Source organism: Ptiloglossa arizonensis, chromosome 7 (genome assembly GCF_051014685.1).
Source record: "Ptiloglossa arizonensis isolate GNS036 chromosome 7, iyPtiAriz1_principal, whole genome shotgun sequence".
Lineage (NCBI taxonomy): Eukaryota > Metazoa > Arthropoda > Insecta > Hymenoptera > Colletidae > Ptiloglossa > Ptiloglossa arizonensis.
In genome coordinates, this window is record NC_135054.1 from 14,466,199 (window position 1) to 14,486,652 (window position 20,454).

The 20,454-nt window shown below is 39.4% G+C and overlaps 1 protein-coding gene across 5 annotated transcripts in view; it reads right to left on the reverse strand.

The window, feature by feature from the left end:
- Positions 1–308: 308 nt before the first annotated feature.
- Positions 309–20,454, reverse strand: part of LOC143149301 (neurotrimin) — a 306,423-nt gene continuing 286,277 nt past the window's right edge. For 4 of the 5 annotated variants that reach the window (XM_076316532.1, XM_076316529.1, XM_076316530.1 and 1 more), the window contains 3 exons: positions 19,335–19,406; positions 18,879–18,947; positions 309–4,393 (listed from right to left, as the gene is read on the reverse strand). In XM_076316532.1, the coding sequence (XP_076172647.1) occupies positions 4,242–4,393; positions 18,879–18,947; positions 19,335–19,406 (293 nt within the window). In that variant the 3' untranslated portion in view covers positions 309–4,241. The remainder of the gene's footprint in view (positions 4,394–18,878; positions 18,948–19,334; positions 19,407–20,454) is intronic. The other variant, XM_076316531.1, reaches the window with a different exon arrangement.

The window sequence follows — 20,454 nt, forward strand, 5'->3', positions numbered from 1 at the left end:
GTTAATATTTGTCGAATATATCTTTCTATATTTTCGAGGACCAGATTGTTATTTCTAATTTTCATTAATCAATCGCCCTACTTGGCTAGATATACTACGAAGGTCGATAATAAATTTTGCCGAACTTAAACAGCTATATTAATTACGATCATTAAATACAATCTTGGGAACTTACCTTCGTCGATTTTACTTCTATGAAAAGTAATATGTTTCACGTTCAACGTAACAAGGAACGAGTAGAAAATAAAAATGTTACGAAGGGAATAGGTATAGTCCGAAGTTGTTAAATAATGAAATAGTCATTTATAATGGCAGTCATGTATTCGATATTTATTAAGATATTCAGACCGGCAGTTTCACTATCTATATCTAATTCACGCATCGCGGATGTCCAGCGAGTCCATAAAAATTCCTCGTTATAGCGAAACCGTCGGGCATGATACATTAATAACGTTATCATAATAATTTAATACGACATATCTATGATCGCTGCAGCTTCAATTTGTTTTTTTTTTTTTCTTTTCTCTACTGAACGACGTTTTCGTACGAACATCGTCGTATCGTTCCGAACAGTTAGTGTACATGCTATTCACAACACTCGCTTTTAGCACTCGCTTTAACAATCGCAGCCTCGAATCATCCCCGCAAAAGACGACGATTCAGATTGATCACAGCACAACATATCTACAATATTTACAGAATTAATCGGCAAAGACGCGTAACGTTTCTCGTATCTCCCGCCTGAATCCATAGCATACACGTGAAAAATTGCTGCGGACCAGAAATAGAACACCGCGAAAGCCTTTTTAAAAAGAGTGCACTACCCCTCAAAAGTTTCGAATCGTCTCGTATTCCACCATACAGTATTAAACATTACAGGGGTTAGATGATAAATTGCTGAATGGTATTATTATTTAGATTTGTCTAAGTCTCGTGTATGAGAGAAAACATAACGAGAGAATTGGATCGGTAAGCATTTCGATCGACTGTAGACGAATTTCAAAATACTTGAAAATACTAATAGCAATGAATAATGAATCTCTGCAAAAAGTTTCGTACGAAAATATTCTTTGGACCAAAATAATAACTGTTGACGACATACTGGTAGTGTCACACTTTGCTATCCAAAGATTACAATTTTGAAATTCGTAACATTTGTCTACGTTTTCGGTAAAAATTCACGATTCGTAACTTTTCAGCGACAGTGCGCTTAATCATCGACTATGTGCATTCGACTGGAACGAAATTCGAAATAGATTTGAAAACACGTTTGTTCGTAGAGACTACTATAATGTATTGTCTTGAATCCGGTTTTCCTTTGGTGTTTTCGTTCGTGCTTTCACTACGTGAATTAAGAGGGTGTAGTAATGTAGTGTACGTAGATCAGAAAAAGAGTTCTCAAAGTGTAAGGTTAGTGGCGTTGAGTCTATCTAAACGATGTACGTCTCGGTAACCGTGATTCTTGCCGTTTAAGGGGAATAGGGTACCATGTGTCAGACATGCCCCCTTCCACTAGCCGAGTTCGTGGGTCTCGCTGCGCGAGATAGATGCGCAGAAGCGTACAACCGATCACGTGATAGGACGATTCTAACCTCCCGAAACATTTAACGCGATCTAATGAATCGCCACGAAACAATCCCCTATCTCTGGAACAATTATGTTGTTCTAAACGTTTCATAGCAACTCGCGTAGCTCCTCGAACACATTTACCACGTTTACAGGATCCGATTTACGCCAAAGTTATAACATCAATGTCATAACTACCGACGTGAGATACCCTGTAAACGGTATTTTACGACCAAGTTATTACATCGATATACTGGCTCAAACTCGTTCGACGTAGAGGCTTAGCGTTACTGCGTGGACGTTAAAAAGACGCGTCAAACAATGGAACGATCGTGATAATTCCAAGCGTCAAAATTTAAACAAAATCTTCGATGTCCAATAAAAATATTTCCTGTACACGTAACGTAACCTATACACGTCCTTGTAACCGAGACGTGGTAGTGAAATATTTACGAAAATCTATTGCTCGATGCTTCGGAAGAAAGTAATTACACTTTGTTTCCTTGTATCTCGCATACCAAGAATAAAAATATCTCACGACACGACCTGCAAGTTCGTTTCGTTTGTCGACTTGTTTGCAATGTATTAGACCGTGCTACGATCAGGTACCTAATTTTTCCTCAATTTGTATCAATTCTATAATCCCGTCGCTCGTTACACGAACAAGTTGTTAAGCTATTTCAGTTCGATGGGAACCAGATAAGCCTCGACGTGTAAACGCGGATTCGCTTAAGCCGAAGTTACAACATTGCTACTTCGAAGTTAGAAGCCACGAAGCCGTACTAATTGTTTACTCGCGTTTAGGTTAGACGCTCCGGTGAAGCTACGGTGGTCGCGTTAACGGCAATGCTACCGCGCAACTGTCTCGCGCAGCGAGTGAAACGACGCGTCACGTGCCCACGGTCACGTGACTTCGTCACCCACCCCCACCCCCTCAAAAGGCACGAATCACTGTCGCGGGAGCGCACTTGAATTTTTCACAGGATTGTGTTTCCTCTGCGTCGCGCGCACGTTGAGTCTCGTTAAAGCTAAAAATATTGTCGTTGACGTGTAGCACGCGGGAAGAAACACGCTCTTCCCCATGCACGGCGATGCATAATTGAACTGAAACGACGAAGCTCTCCGCTCGAAGACACCGTCGCCGATGATTCGAGGCTACGCGACGACCGTTAAATATCGTCATCCTTCGTCGCCATCTTGCACGCGGGAACACGCAAAATGTCCATTAAGTTTCACTGAATAGTCTCGCGCTATATTACGTATGTATGACTAGCCCTCGTGTCAGTCCATCCACGTTTCTGTCGATCGAACGGCCTAACGACGAAACATCGGAGGAGCTCGTGTCCCAACACAACTACGATTCGATTATATGGTGTATATGTATATTTATGGTTTCGTTTATCATCCCTTCATGCGTACGTATATGCAATTATATGTACCGAAATAGAGTTGTGCTTTGCTTCGCGATCGGAGAGATAAATTATCGTGAACAGTCGGGCGGTGAACGAGCAATCGGGTTGCTGGAGGGGGGGAGGAAAAATCGCATTTTCCAAGGTAATGAGATCGTCGGGCGTCACGGATGAAGAAAATGCGCGGAGAATCGATTCGACGAACGATTCCCGCGATCGGTGGATTCTTGTCTTTGAATTTTTTCCATCTGCGCCTTCGAACGAACGGAAAAAAAAAAACAAAAAAAAAAACGAGAAAGCGTACGACCCACCGCGCGCGGGAAACATTTTTCCACGGGTTCTCGCGAAGCAAGGAGATTTTCTATCGCTCGGTTACAAACGGAGAGGAGAGCGTGAGAGTTTTCGCGACGGGAGGATCGAGAACTCTTACAAAACGTTCCTGAATATTTATGAAATCAGTGATATTTACATAGGTAATTAGCTGAAGAAACGAAGAAAATCCAAACCGTTCCGTGCTCCCTCCCGTTCTTTTTCTTTTCTCCATCGTCCCCCTCCCCCTCTCACGGGGCCGGTTCGTGTTCTCGTGTGAACTAGAGCTAACCCGAATCGTCTACGCGCGCGTGCGCCTTTCTTTTTTTTCCTTTATTTTTTTCTTTTTTCTCTTTTTGATTATAAAACTTTTGGCAAAACGCTCGAAGCACAAGTGTTTACGACGACGCGAGGAGAGGGAGCGGGCCGTGGAATTTTTCCGAGCGACAACGATGGCGGCCCCCTCGCCCACAACCCCCCCGGAAAGATTTTATTTCTCAGAACGACGCCTCTCGTTCGCGGCGAGTTTCACCCGGCCGATGGAGTTATTCTTTATTCTTTTCTTTTCTTTATTCTTCGTTTCGGCGGATTCACAGGTCACGAAGAGGGGGGGGGGGCGAAGAGTCTCATCTCGCACGCAAGAACGAACTGGCGAACCGTAAGCCTAAGGATTCCTTCTCGTTATTCACTGCGGTATACTTACACAACATATTATATTTGTATTTATATTTATATTTCTTTATATATATATATATATTTTTTATATATAATATCCTCTTTTGCTCTCTGTATACGTCTACTTTTTTTAGTATGAAAATAATTTCAAGCGCGTCTTGTCTCGTCGCACTCGTCCATCATCCAGCCGGAGGCGGCGTACCGGAAACTGGTAGCCGTCTCCGGTCTGGTCACCGTCCAATAAACACTAGAACTGGAAGCCCCGTTCCCGCGACGTGAGAATCACCTTCGGATGGCTGGAAGTAGCAGTGACAGCAGACTCACCGAAAGATGAAGAACGAGCTGAGCCCGATGGGATACGCCCGGGCTCAGGGCGTCCACCGGTGGTTCGCCCGGTGGCCTCATCGACGGTGGACCGTAATCCTTGTCGTAAACTGCAAGCAAAAATATCTCGTGCTTCGATCGCTTGATAATTATCGTGTGAATCGATTAACACGTTCCGTGTCGTAACTGTGTATACGTTCCACGCTGAACTTTGCGTTCAAACCGTGAACAAAGTTCACCATGTGTCTGTGAACAAATACGTACATTTATCGCTTCCGTGTCTAAGTCGTCTTATACTTGACACCCTTTTCTTAATAATTATATTTTTCTCACTATTGTAAATATTCCAAGTACTATATTCATTCAGGAGTGAAACTATTAATCACAATATTTTGGAGCGTATAATCAGAAATCAATCTTGCACGGGACGTGTTAATTAAACATTTTTTCTCTAACTTTGATTTGTTTGTTCGTTCGATTGTACGATCAACGTCTTTGTGTGAAAAGTGTAGTTTTGATGTATGAGGGTGTCGTTACGTGTGCGATATAATAAGAGAACTGAGGAAATACAGGAACATTGTAATAGTTTTAATTATGGAAGAATATATTGTTGTACGTAATGATTTATTACGTTTCATTAATGTTTCATCGAATACTATATGTCAATAAATGGAGATGGCGAACTGTTTGGCGACTGCTCTTTATATTTCATACAGATAGTATTTTTTTTATTCCTCGTCCAAAAATTAAAATTAATACACGTAATAATCGTCGAGAAATTTCACTGTGAATATTTCTTGGCAATTTTCGCGATTATTTAAAATAATTACTTTTAAATATTTTCGTTTTATAATTTCATTCGTCTCCTCCTCCAAGAGTTCATTACCAGAGTCCATACGTTCCATTATAATTTATTTCACACTTTTAATGACCAATTACGTTGCGCATTTTGTAAATATCGATACTATTACGTAGAGAGGATTGGCGTTTCAACATCACCGCAACAATATTATTCTAAATGCTGATATTAAACTTTTCGACTCTTTCGGACAATTCTGTGATATTCTTCGTTTAATCCTCGCACATATTGATAAGTAAAAATATTGCAAAATAAATTCAGCACAGATGCTTTTTCTACCACTGATTAATTCAGTAGTGAACAGGTTAAAACATTATTCACGAGTGCTATATTTTCTGCCCATTTCGTTGCACCATCACGAACGTTTACTCTTTTAAATCTAACAATTTTGTTCATTTCCATAATCGCCGCGTGTTTCTGCTTTCCCGTTCGCGTTAAATTGTTCCATATAGAATTAACTCTGAATTCCCACGTGAAGGGAGAAAGAGAGACGCTTTAGGTGGGGCGGAAATGAGTGCACAACAAAGCTCGGGCGAGAACATGTTATTCGAATAGAGCGTTCGAATAATAATACAACACTTGGATAATCGAAAGTTTGGATAGCTATTGTGTGAACAGTCGGCGTGCAATTCTGAAAGGACTTTGGCCGAACAATGCCACGGTAATACAAGTCTCGTCGAAAATAAATACACGAACCAATTTATATTCGCATAAACTGAATATTAGTGCTCACGGTGTTTAGGAAGTGCCTTGCCCTTCGCAATGGTCAACTTCAATATCGAAACGTTACATGCATTTATATCGAGTCATTTCATAGCTTTGCTCGTCAATTACGAGTCTTTATATTACGAGTCATCCCTCTCTGAATTTTTTTCGTTCAGTCAACTTAACGTAAACGTCTCGTCAGACATTAACGATGGAAAATAATCCATAGAAATCAATATTCATAACTACTAAAAGTTGCATTCTGAACTACTTCCACATATCAACCAGGTCTTCTTTTATATTTGTCATTTATCTCATTGCTCCGAGTATTTACTATTTTTTACAACGACTGTAGAATCTTCTAAGAGGGAACGAGTTTTCGTACAAATGCCGAAATATGATTTTCGAATGTTTTTTTTTTAAATAAAATAAAAACAAAGCGAAAGCAATATCCGGCGGTGTTAACATCGCTTTAACTATGAAAGATCCAAGACATCCACGCGTTGCTATACCCATCGAACGAACCCGTGGCCACCGATTCCTGGATCGTGCATTCGTATCGAAACTTTCCAACGGCCAAACATCAAAATGGATGGCCGTGTTCCAGGATACGCGGGAATCGGCGTACAGAGCGGCCATTGTTTCAACAACGGCGGGAATACACGCGCGTGTATGAACACCGCCCGGATAGGGAAGATGAATGCAAGGAGTTGCCGGGGATAATACGAAGCGGGAGCGAGAGCCCGCCGGTTCTTCTACGTCTCGGAATTAAATTCTACCAAATTCCCGGCTACACGGAATCTGGGATATTTGGACCGCTCGAATCCCTTTCTAAAGAGATAAAAGTCTCGCGAGTCGCGGCAACCGGCTACGATATATTTACAACACAGTGGATACCGTCAGGAGGCTGCTAAATTAGGTCGGCTCCATGATGTTCCAGAAACGACGATATTTGATTGTGCGACTGGAAACGTTTGCAATAAAAATCACGAAGAATGGAACAAATACGCGGACGATGCTTTTGTCCCCGATTCGTAGAAATTGTCGAGTATACCATGCATAATATTGTACACTGGAGTGCAATATTAATTTCCTAGAGTTTTGTAAATGAATCGAAAATGAAAATTACGAAATGTATTTCGCAAATGTATGTGTTCGATCGTTTAGGACACTTTGTGGAGCTAATGTTTACTAATTATGTTTCGTTCATAAATTGAAACGAGAGGGAAAGAAATGCTTGTTTTTTTTTTATGATTCTTTACGCGAGACACTCGTATCGATATAGGTGACTATCGATTATTCTGAACGATAGGTGTTTCTCCTAAGTGATACCTTTACTGTTTCAAATTCGCGAATATTTTATCGTTCGCACTACTTGAATTACTATATTTGGAAATGTATTATCTGCGGGTTGAAAATTTCATTTTTATATTTCACTCGTCTTAGTATTGAAAAGGTGCAAAGTTATTCGAATGCTTTTAGAATAAATTCCTTCTCGATTAATGAAACTGGGCCAATCGTTTCAAATTTTCACCGAGAGTTTAAAATGTTGATTTCTGCGGTATTATCGCAAATTTGTTCTCCAAACTTTTAGGGAACAAAGAATACTTCGGTGGATTCTGTAGCGCTACAAGAATGGCACTTACAAACTTGTGAAACTGGACTTTGAAGCAACGAAACTGGTAAGTAAAACCGACTGAGCGATAACCGAAGATTCGCGTTGAATATTTGATGGACAAATAGTGTAGTACTTTTATAATGAAATTTATCTTGAAAGCTCGCTTACAAAGGGATATAAATTTTATTACAATATCTACGTCAGCAGTATTGTTCGAGTGGTTCGCTGAAATTCAGTTAAATGACAATTTAAGATTTATAGCGAGTGATTTAAATACGGCCTGATAAATTTTTATGCGAAAAGAATAAACGAACCGTGCACAAAATTGTCCGTATTATTTATTCATGTACAACAAAGAGTGAAAAAATAAAAAAATGTTCACAAAATTAATACAGGGGATTCTTTATGCAAAACTGAACTGGACTGAATTTAGTACTGGACCGTGTCTGACCAGTACCTGTTATTTCTACTTACGTTCGTAGAAATTAATAGTAGCATGGTAATATTTATTTCAACTTCCAACTAATGAGAAAATAGAAAAGATCAACGAAAAACACGATACAAAACTCGTCCATAGCCAAACGAGCCACTGCAAGTAGAAATGGTCGATACTGGTCAGACATCTTTAATCTGTCGCGCGCTCCGTGAATTTTCAAAATCGATTTCGTCGAGAACGAAGTCTCCTATGAAAAAAATTTACTCCACGTTCTCGATTCAATTTCGAACGAAGAATCGTTCTGTGTGCACCTGCCTGAATACGTCTGTTCCTATAGATCGCGTATCGCGTTAAGAAACTCGACGAATGGTTAATGCAATCGCGTGCCACGTCGTGAACTTATGAAACGCATTTCGATACCGAATGGCGGGGGTTTCGATAAGTTTGATGGACGTCGGGAAGCAATTTATTAAATTATTCCCTTGAGGATCGTAGAAAGAGAACACGAACGAGCGGATCGCAATAAACAGGGACTTTATTGTCCGGTTCTGTTCTTTCCGGCACGGTCTCGTTCAATTTCGCTTCTCGATTGGATTGGCCGATTGTTCTAAGTTTTACGAACCGGCCAAAGTCAAATCAACATCACCACCTGTGGCGTTAATACAAATCCAGTAACGTTACCGGCTATGAATATATGAATATCAACAGGGAAGAAGTCGATACATATGTTTAACCCGTTAACCCAGGAATTCCAACGGGTGCAAGTATCATGTGAATCGAATCGGAGCAGCTTGATACGCGTATACATGGACAGGTACATGAGCTGCGTGTCTCCTTCAAACATCTTCAATTCCGTCAGAGAGAATGTAACCACGCCGGGAAACGATTCTTAAATAATTTAAACGTTTGCTCTTGGAACTCGGCTACGAATTTCAATTGAAAATGTTAAATTCTTTTCGAAATTTGGTAATTGAACGACGAGATTTAGTATTTTTATCGAAATAGAACAAAAGTGTCGTTGTAATAAATACTATGACAAAGTAATCGATATAATAAAGTATCTGTTACTCTATCAATGAAATTGTACACTTTTGGTTAATTCTGTCGTAAATTAATCGCGGAGTATTTATCAATTAACGCCTGTTAATTCTTTTCAGCCGTGTTACGAAATTGGATCAGTTTAGAAAGTGCACGTTCCGAAGCTTCGCGAAGATTTTTAAATAATTACTCCGAATTGAACGCAAAGCGTTAAACGTGGAATAGAGTGAGCTCTTTTTATAGGTAGCGGAGTACTGCCTCGAGTTTAAATAAAATGAATAGGACGAGAGGTACTCAGACACTTGTACGTATCAAGACGCTATTATTTCCAGTTAGTTCTGATTCCGTGATCCTCGAAACGTAAACGGTAGTTTCAAAGAGTTCCACGAACTACCAAATTGGTACCAGTACCAATGACCGTTGCGGAGCGGAATGTTTAGCGAAAATGCTTCCCCGTTCGTATTAGAAAGTGAAGTAAACGAAGTTAAATGAAGTAAGGGACGTAAAAACGACAAACTTTTCTTATTTCACGACCTATCGAGGAATAGTCGTCGTGAATGCACGACGTTCCCCTGGAGTAGTTTTTCGTGCGCTTTGGCTCGCTCGCCAGAAAGGGACGTCGAAATCGCACGTCCATTCGGAAAAAGTTATTCCCACCTACGAGTAAAATCCACGGTACGTGACTTTCTGCATGAACGACGACAGACGAACCGTTTTCCAACACTTTAACAACGTCTTTACCGGTTCCCGATCGTGCAGTTTCCCACGTCTTTTTTCAACCGTCTCGGTTGTTGGCTAAAATCGAGCGTCCGTGGCCACGAGGCAATGTCCAATTAATGAAAACAGAGTTCACGCTCTTGTACAGGCTACGTGACAGTATCTGTCCAGAAAGAGCGGCTAATACTGGAAGTTGGCCGACCGTAAGTTAACCGAAACGCTGCTCAATTATTTTATAAGGGAACAGTTGGAAGAATCCATTCGTTTCTCTATCCGAATCAATTTTCTGTAATTTTCGTTTCACGTGTTTTTTACATTTTCTTTTTTTTTTTTATTGACGCGAGTTTTGTGGTTTTAATTTGTACATACATATAGAGGAATTTATTTATTTCTAAACGAAATTGTGTATCGATGTCTTTTTTTATACTTGTTTATCACGAGAACGATTCATTATACCTGTATTAATTTTAAAGATGTAAAACGTATCTATTATATATAGAAAGTTACTTATTTTGAAATGAAAAATATTATAATTAAAAGTTCTATTTTTTAGAGAGTCGTCTCCTTCAAGTCTCATTCGAAAGGATACAAAAGTGTCGATAGAAATGAATTTTTAATTTTCAAAGAGAAACATTATCTACGTATCAAAGTTTTAAAATTAGCGAACAAATTCGTTCTGTTAAATACAGCTACCGTTAGAATTTACCGGACAAGAAAAAGTAATACACGGTTTAATAAAATATCAATTTAACGTAATTCATTAGGTATTTGAATAAAAAGAATACAGCAACGCAATCGTGAAAATTCTTAATGGAGAAACGCGCACATTGCGCGCAAAATATCAAAACGCGTTCAATTATTTCATTAATTGACCTATTAGCTTTCGATTTTTCATATTTAACATTTCCATAACTTCGTCGTGCATTATATGTAGAAAAGTTGGACGAGTTACTGTCAGAGAGTAACTGGAATAAATTCAGTAATCAATTGGGAAACTCAATATACACGCAATAATTCGCTTCGTTTCGAAAGTTTGAGGGGAAATGTCTACCGTGTGTGTATTGCAAACATCCGCCCCGACGGAAAATTTAAAAACACAAACCACCCGATGATTCCTGAAAGTTAAACAAATCGAGAACTTCGGAAGAGAAATTCCAGAATACGTTAATAAACGAAGAGCGAATTTGAGAGCAGGGTTACTTGGGATAACAACATTTCTGCTTGAAAATTATCATGAATTTGAACGACACTCGACTGTTTATTTAATTCGACCAACAGCTTCGTCGTCATTGTTTAGTCGTCAACAAATAAATGTTCCCTGGCATTACGATAATTAGGTATAATTATTATCCGAAACGATAACGGACAATTACTGTTCAAAATTAACAACACTGTGTCCTGTTTTCTCGTTAGGTAAATTAGTCAATTTTATTTAACAACGTAGCGGCAATTTCCCAAAGTTACGGTGCAACATTTTGGCTACACTTTTATCTCTGATCGTAATTCACAATTTTTGAAACTAAATTCTTTTAATAACGGTCATTGCGAGGAAATGTGTATGTAAATTATGAAAGTATTAAATATTTTGCCAAAGAAATTGCATTATAATAAATGAACAATGTCTAGAAACATTTACCTACGTTTTATGCTTTTTGACAATAACAACTTTGAAAGGATAATGGTTTCACAAATATTTAAAACCGTCGAAAATATGAATTTTTCGGATGCTGGATAAATTGCCGTATAATATTCACCCTCGTCTATTATATTCATTAGCAAATAATTCAGCATGTACATTAACAGGCTACAAAACATTTACATTCGTTTTACGTTCGTTGACGTTAATGGCTCTGAAACAACATTCATTTCTAACAGTTCTATCGAATCGAATCGGTCTGCTTCGATCAAGAAAATTACAGATATTTTATCACAATTCAGCGACGATACGTTCTTAGCAATATTCGAGTTTAAAATACCTCTCAAAACTAACGATTTTCCAACACATACGAATGAATACATTCCTACGAAGAATATCAATCTACACCGACTAATATTAATTAAGATCAAATCAAGCTCATAATACATCAGATACAACACTCTGTATATAAACGACCATTTATTAAAATCAATAGAATCGTTACCGTATTTAATAAAAATCCGTATCCTCGTTTCGTTCGTCCTTCTCGAACTTTCAATTTATCCGATACAAGTTTGTTTAGACATTTCCAGGATCGGTAAACTTGGAATCGAAGCAACCCGGTTATCATTTTGATCAAATTCCGAAGGAACACGAACCGTTGTACGTAAACAGTACATCGTAAGAATCAATTCATCGCTCGGTTACGAGATTCAGCTTATTATACCTACGCGTTCGACGTGGAAGTCGATCGATTTAACAAATGAAAGGAGAAGGAAGTAGTCGCGGAACGGTGGTGAAAGAGAGAGGGAGAAAGGGGGACGGTTGGACGAGGCGAAGAAGCGGAGAAAAGAAACGACAAGAATTCCGCTCGCTCCCTCGTGCCGCGTTTCTGCGTTTCGCCACCGAAGGCAGCCGACGGCCGCAGGTCAACGAAACTCGTTTTTCATTAATTGAAAGTAAACTTTGAGAAAGGGGAACTGCTTCGTCGCTCCCGGGAATCTTTGAGCGAAGTCATTGAAACTGAGTTCGAGAAACTCTGACGGTCGTGCCAGTTGCTGCCAATTTATTGGCATGCGAAACGAAAGAGCCTTCGGCGTGGCGTTTTATCAGCCACCCCCGCGTTGTACACAGGATATCGTGAAACTCTTGGCACAATGGGAGCAGAAAAATTCCTACGAAATGAATCGATCGTCTCCGCGTTGAATTCCATCCGCGCGGCTCCGTTTTTTCTTTTTTTTTCTTTTGCGCGCGAGGAATTAACGCGTACAGTGTCGTCGCTGCTTTTTTCACGTTTGAATACGTTTTCGCGTTACGAGTCGGTTTTAAATACAACCCTTCCGAGGGTGAACGTACGATAGAATTTGCGAGCTTTCCGTGCGTGTGTATTTACAAAATTGCGGGATTGTTCCTTCGCGGTGGTTTTACATTGTGGGTTATATTTATTGTTTCATTCGAAGCTATTGCGGAAGAAACGATCGGTTAAGGAAATCTTATTGAAATTAACTTTTCATCGCTGTAAGGAAACGCCAGTTTGTAAATTTTAAAGTTCGTATATTGCGCGAATTTTAATACAGATGAGTTGAACTTTCGAAGAATATTCGAGGCTTTCGATAGCCTTTCTTTGGTCAATTTTCCAGTTTGTTGCAAGCGTTATTCAATACTCCAATGGATTGATGTTGTTCGGTGATTCAATAAAACTTTTTTGGGTTTTATGTTGCACCTGATAAAGTCGATTGCCAATCACTTCCAGAATGGAAACAAATTTTGATCGAACGATGCACTTGTTAACTATTTTCAAAAAAGCGATTAAATTTGTTTCGTAAAACATTTGTAAATGTTTCTAAACAATCAGCGATATGTATGCTATATTTTTAAATAATCGGTTGGCTACTTTCTTTTATTACAAATTATTACAGTTTGACCCAAAATAAATTTTTTAAACCATGCAAGCATACGTATGTGAATTCTATGTAATAAACATGTCACGAATGAAATTAAAATTACTTTTAAAATATTCCACCTTCTCGAAAGTTTATTTTCCGTTATAAATCCCCAAAGATACCTCTCTTGTTCCAGCCAATTATTCCAAGACTTCTTCAACAATTATTTTCCAACGAACCATCAATTCCATCGATTCGAAAAAATTTCCAAATATTCTCCGGCGATCGACGAACCCGTGTGACAAATTTCGAATCGATCGGTTCGTTAATTTTTTCCTCATAAATTCCCGAAGATAGCCCTCTTGTTGCGAAGCGCCCGAACGTGAAACCGCCCTTAAATTTATCGTCTATGTCTATTCGGATACCGGTTGGAACTGGTAACGGCTCATTTCGGGTAAAATTGACCCGTGTTGCTCGCTACATACGGTTGCCAAATGTCTTCGAACGTTTGTAACGTCACAAGGCCATCGAATAAATTTCATCGTCGCCTAGCCTCCCAGCTAATTTGCTCCGTAACAATGGGTGAGGAAACAATGTCCCCATCGCTTTGGAATCGTACCGTTCGCGCGTAATTCTCCAACGACGCGCGTTACCTTCTTCCAGGATATTCAGCCTCTTAATCGATATTCGAAATTTAACAGCAGTTATATCTCGCTCGGATTGTTCATCTTATGTATATTCATAAGATATTACAGCGCTCAATATTTATAAGCTACGCGATACTTTAAACGAGACGGGCTGAAATCAACCCAGCGACCGTAAAGAAATAAAACTACGGGGAAATCATCGTCCGTCTGTGAAACCCTTCTTTAAATAGAACGCGCTTTACGTCACAGATTTCGAATTAATCAGAGGGAATTCGTTAAACGATCATTAAAGTTAAGCGAAACATTTGTCGACCGCTGGAAGGGGTTCAATTTAGAAACGTTTATTAAATCTTAATACGTTGGGAATGTTCGTGTAAATTGTAGTTATTTATAAATTTATGCGCAGCGTTACCAACTCCACGGATAAATTTATCGCGCGCTACAAAATGGAGAAAATATTTTTTAGCTTTTATCTTGTAATTAATACTCTTATAGAAAAAATTCATTAATATTAACCAACGAGGAGAACATTTTACACCGTTCGTTGTCGTATTCGATATCTAACTTTTGATGTAGCGTTATTGTAGGACAATGATTATTATAATCGTTCAAATTAAACAACTATTTTTTTCCCCGTTTGTTTGAAGCGAAAGTTCGACTTCGAATAAAAACCACGAATACTTGTTCCGACAATTTATACAACCGATGAACCGAAACAAAATTTGGATCGGTCTTTTACGTGTACGAATTCAATACTGTATCATTGAATGAATATTCAGTTACCACGTGTCGTTTTTGTGGAGGTATTAATGAGAAAAGTGTATTGCAGATCGAAAGAGATAACAGGGGATTCGAATCGACGTAGAATATTTGATGCACAAAAGGATTTTCCGGTATTTGGTTCGCGGTATCACTTTCAATCTGTTGCCAAGTTTTTATACGAAATTATGATTATTTTTTTTTTTTCTTTTCTTTCTCGAACGTGATACAAAATAAAACTGCGTCGCGAGAACCGATCCGTTGTTCGAGATCGAACGAGATTAGTTTCAACGAAACGTTGGGTATAGCGCTCTGCGTTTCTTCTCAGTTCGTGAACCTACTGAAATAGGGAGAGACTGTTGAACCGAAGTATAAGTATTTACCGAGAGCTGTAAAAGAAATTGACAGCGGAGCCAGTCTACACTCTCGATAGCTCGAGATTTCACTTACTCTGGAATCGATACGCGCGAGACTCGACTTCCAGCGTAATTTACGTTTTAGGATCGATTTCAGCCCTTTCCTCGCCAGGATTTCAAACCTCGGCGGTACACTGTGCGGAAATCCTGTAGCCCCATTTATTAAGCATATACATCGAACGCCCATGGGTGTTCACCGCACGCGATGTACCAATTGACTGAGCTTTCAGCACCAAAGAAGTAATTTCTGTCTATATTAGGATATCGCGTTAAATTTTTAGCGTGACACATTCAGAAATAAACTCAACTCATTAAAGAATCATAATGTTTCGTTTGCACTCCACTCTGTTTGGTATGTATAATATTTTTATCGACACGATTGCTTGGATATTAAATTAAATCAATAATATCGTTTATGTATCTCGAAAATTGAACAGGAAACGTTTGTTTTTTTTAATATCGAAAAAATGATATCTTTCGTATTATTTCAATTTTAATCGGAACAATTTCAATTACTTTTGTATATTAAGAATGTTCAAAGGAATATTACAGTAAACTGGATACTGCGAACTGATATCAATACCGATGATTCTATGCGCAATTTAAATGCGTTTCGTGTTTGGCAACTTTAAAATGCAAACTACGACATTAAATTTCAAATCAACGTCGTATTATGTTGCCGGAAACTCATTTCTCATTGCTTGTTTCAAATTTATCGAAACTCTAGAAGCAAGCCGGAATGCAATTAGCTCGGTCTTATAATAGACTCCTCCTTAATTAACTCTAGTTTCTGACGAATTTGATACCGAAAGAACAAAAAGAAACGATACATGATAAACACGTTTTTAATTACACGGAAAATTTACAACGTCTCCGGTTAATAAGAGAATAAAAACGTTGAAACAGAGTGAAAACCCGATGGCAGGCATCAGAAGGGAAGCTTTTTATCAAGATGAATAAAAGATGTTCTAACAAAGGGCAATTTTGCCCTTGCAAAGGAGGTTTCAAAGGAGCGGCCATTTAGCTACGATAACTTCTTATTTTTTACCCTGTACATTGAATTCCCTACTGGAGCGTTTAATGTTACAGTTGACACAATACAAATTTTAATTATCCGATTTCCCTGGTAAAGGAAACAGAATCTTAATTATCCGATATCTCTGGTAAAGAAACATTGTACAATCGCTTTACAAGACTCATGTATATTTAGTTCATCCTTCTGAATCCTGTTGACGTACTGTAAACATCCGTGCAAACGGAACGTAAACTGATTTAACCGTAGAAATAAAATCCAGAAACAATGGATACAAACGAGACGAAACAGTGGTCGAGACATCGATCGAACGAAGGTTTACAAAGTCAGCAGCTTTCGTGATAGAAAGAAGAACGAAAATATGAAATCACGAAGCGTGGTGAGATTTTCGTTGGAACAAGGGAGACGAGGGGAAAGAAGAACATCCTGTCTTCTTCAGAAACGAAAGTGATTCCGTAGAAACGATTACAAAAGAAAGTAATTCCATAGAAATTATTACCTCAAATGGAAGCCCACTTGGCAACTGGCAGCTCGGAAATATTGGAAAACTTGAGTGTAAAACGAGAAAAGTCGTTCAAATTTTATAGATTGCCTCTGTTATTAATGGTTCCAGATCGCTAATGCGTAAGGAGAAATAAAGTCGGCCGATCGAATTCACCAGTTGAGCTTTAGCCACATAACTTATCCAACTCGTCCATAAATCCTCTCTCTGTCCCCGAGCTTAATATTCAAACAGGGCTGCCACCCACACCTGTAATATTTTACGCGGTACACGATCGCACTCGTGTTAAGGTTTACGTCGCTACACGCAACCCCTCGAGGCGATAACAAGGTGTTACGCGTCCTCGCACGTCCAATTAAATTTTTGTAAGCCAAGTATATTGCGGGTACTTGCTCTGAGAAACTGTATTTATGTATCAACAGTACAAAAAGGTATATTTACGCGAAGAGGCATCTATCTTCGGGAAGGGCAAAAACTAAGCCGAAAGACAGTGTTTCTCAAACAGTTGAGAACCGTACCATAATTTCATAACTCCTACCCCTAACGTCGATGGGTAATATTTTACCCTCAGAAATAAATTCAAATATTTTACCCGAAAGTATGAAATTGCAAATTTTTGGATTCTATGGTTATTGGGAGCTTCGAAGCAATCCCAACTAAATATTAAGTCGATTAAAAATTGTATTCAGGGAGTATTGATTTCCAGTCACGTCGGTCCGCAGACAAAATTCCCTTCAATCGCGAATCCAACGTTATGCATATAGCTATTCGGTGTTTTTAGATCACGTGCAAACAAAAGCAATTGTAGATCATCGAACGAACATTTGAGAAAATTAAAAAACAAAACGTGCTTTCGGAAAGATTCGTTCAAGGGATACACTGTAGAGTGGAATTTGAATTATCGCGAGCATTGCAATCAAATTGCCTTTTTACGATAATAATGTAATTGGTCGTTACTTTATCGCGATATAATATTCCAAATTTAAATTTTGACTAGGTTGAATTTTTTTGGATCGATTTTTTCCAACGCCTATATTTTTAGAAAGCTGACGTTTATTTGCATTGATAAAAATTTAACCAGATTTCGTTCTAAACGGGAGTTCAAAACATCGAATGGAACAAAAATATTTCGATGCAAATGTGTGGTCGCTCTTTATGGCTGAAATATTCCTTCAACACGTGTTTTGCAACTATTGTCCCCGCTTTCAAGTGACAAAATCGGATCTGCAAGTTCGCTCGAAAGCGGTGTAGCAATTTTTGTCTGGAATCGAGGCAAAATATAAAACTACCCACAGATAAAAAGAACTTCTTGGTATTTAATCAATTACAACCTGATGAAAGTAGAATAGAAAAATTTACACGGAACCGAATGGTCCGCAAAATTGTATTTTTAAAGAATACCCCGATCGATCAATAACCCAATAATTATGCGCGCGATTCTATCAACGATAAAATCATTTCGCCGAAAAAATAACGTACGAAAACGTCCATCGGTAAAATTTAACACCGAAACGCTACGTTGCAATATCGAACATTTAAAAGGTATCCGTGATTGTTCAATAACCAAATCAAATCTATTGAACGTACAACATTTTGCCGGATAAGAGAAAATAAATGACAATTCGGGCAGAAGTAAAATAAATCGTAAACGCGAAAAGAAAAAAACTTACCGAGGTAATCGGGTAGCGGGCAATGAAGAAACCCAAAGGGACACGAACGAAAAGAATCGAATACTCCTCGACTATTGCGTACAATTTTTTTTTCTTTTTCCCCCTCGATGGCCTGTATAAGCAAAAATGAAACGAAAGACCAATCGCGGCGATTAACCTTTCCTCTAATTCCCGCCAGCACTTTCGAACGAGCAATTCCCCTCGAATCGATCAGCAGCCGATCCCACGTTCGCAGCCGAGAGCCGAGAACTAAACCGTAAAACGCAAACGTAAGTATAACCGTCGGGGCGAAATCACTGTCGTCGTCGTGCTGGGAGAGGGGGGGTGAGGCAACGGTGAGGTGGTGGTGGTGGTGGTGTAATACTGAAATCCATTCCGGCCAGTTAAAGGGGACCAAGTAACGCGTAGTAATTCGTTCACGGATAAAGGGGATCACCGAGCATCGACAATTCAGTGGATCTCTCTCTCTCTCTCTCCTCTCTCTCTCTCTCTCTCTCTCTCTCTCTCTCTGTCTTGCTCTCTCCCTTCGTGGCCCCGAATGTGCACCGTTGACGAGGTTTTAATTATGCTAATTACTCGAACGAGGCCCCGGTATAAGCGGGCAACGCCAGGCGGTGTATCGTCGTGGGAAATGGTTGAAGGTACGTGGAGCGCGTTAAAATAGATATTTACTGACCTGAATCTCGCCATTCCTCGACCTCGTAGTCGATAGGTCGTTGTCGTAATTTCTTGTTACCGTTTCTACCTAAAATACATTACACAAAGGCGGTTTCACATGGTTGTGCTTCGCCGGCGTCGCGTCGCGTGCTACGATGGGAATCGGATGGGCGATGGCGAGGGAAAATGGATGTCCTTGCTTCGGGGAGAGAAAAAAAAAAGGATATGGGAGGAACGAGTGCACGAAAGAGCGAGGGGGTGAATGGAACGGGGGTTCGAGGCACTGCTTCGCTCGCGAAATTAATGGCAGGTGTCTCCACCGAATTCCTCGTTCGTTCGCGGATGATCTTCACGCGGTATCGTTTTTTACGATCGGTTGATTCGTTTAAAATATTCGCGTAACGGTTACACGGTTTCGTGATCAACGTCGCGGAAATCGGGGGAAACACCTGCCCACGAAACGAGACTCGGTTACCGTTTTTCTTCATCGAGGACGTGACGTGGTAGGGCGGCGGCGTGGTGGACGTCGTCGACGGGGCGGGAATCTCTGAAAGTATACAAAAATCGTGTCGTTCAGTACGCGCAGGAAACGAATCTCGACCGAGTAACAATTTCGTTAGCGGCCGGACGACGCTTAAAACGTAATCCCGTTACTTCGCCGGTTTCGCGACAGAGAGAGATCGCGTTCCGTCGATCGACAAGCGAGGGTGGGTGTAGAATGTCCCCGCTTTTGTGGTAACATTCCACGAAAATTGAACAAAGGTACGCAGAACGATAAATTTACCGGGACGCGAAATAAATATGCGGGGAATCTCCAAAGACTTGGTGGTCTTATATTGAATAAACGAAAGTAACGAGAAAGGTAAATTAAGTGGCGTGCAAAATGTTCCTGTCGGGAATCTTTAAAGTCTTCGTCGGGTTAGAAAAGTGACTCGCGCGGTTTAACACGGTCAAAGAAATGTAATTTCATGCGATGAAATATGTTACATAATGTATTTATCTGCGGTGGAGTGTATAAGGGCTGTAGAATTGTTTAAATAGTCGAGTTTGCGTGTGTACACGTATTATCTTTTCCTTCGCGTCATTGACGTTTGTATCATTTTAACTGGAATACAGAATGATCAAAGTTGGAAAATTTGAAAGTTCTGTTATGCAAAAATTCCTTTATCCGAGCAGTCCTCTATTAGTTACCGAAGAACCTAGGCTATTGTCTTTTAAACAAAGCGCAAGTGAGATAAACTCCAATAACGAAACTTTCGTACAAGAACCGAGGCGGTTCAAGTTACAAATTAGTGCATTAAAATATGTAGTACAGCTTGCGCACTTGTCAAAATAATGTATGCGTGATCTCGTTTGTAAGGTAAGAATTAAAATTAAACTAAGAGAGTATTTCTCGTTTTACCGATAATATTTGAATAAATAAAAAGTCAAAATTAAGTATCTGCCGCTTCTGTATGTGCACTTCCAACATTATTAAGAAAATACATAAAATTATTCATCCGCTTTGCACAATATATCTATATTATGCACACGTTCTTGTAGCTCAAAGTATTATAATTTCAAAGAAGTATCTCACGATCAAATTATTTTAAATG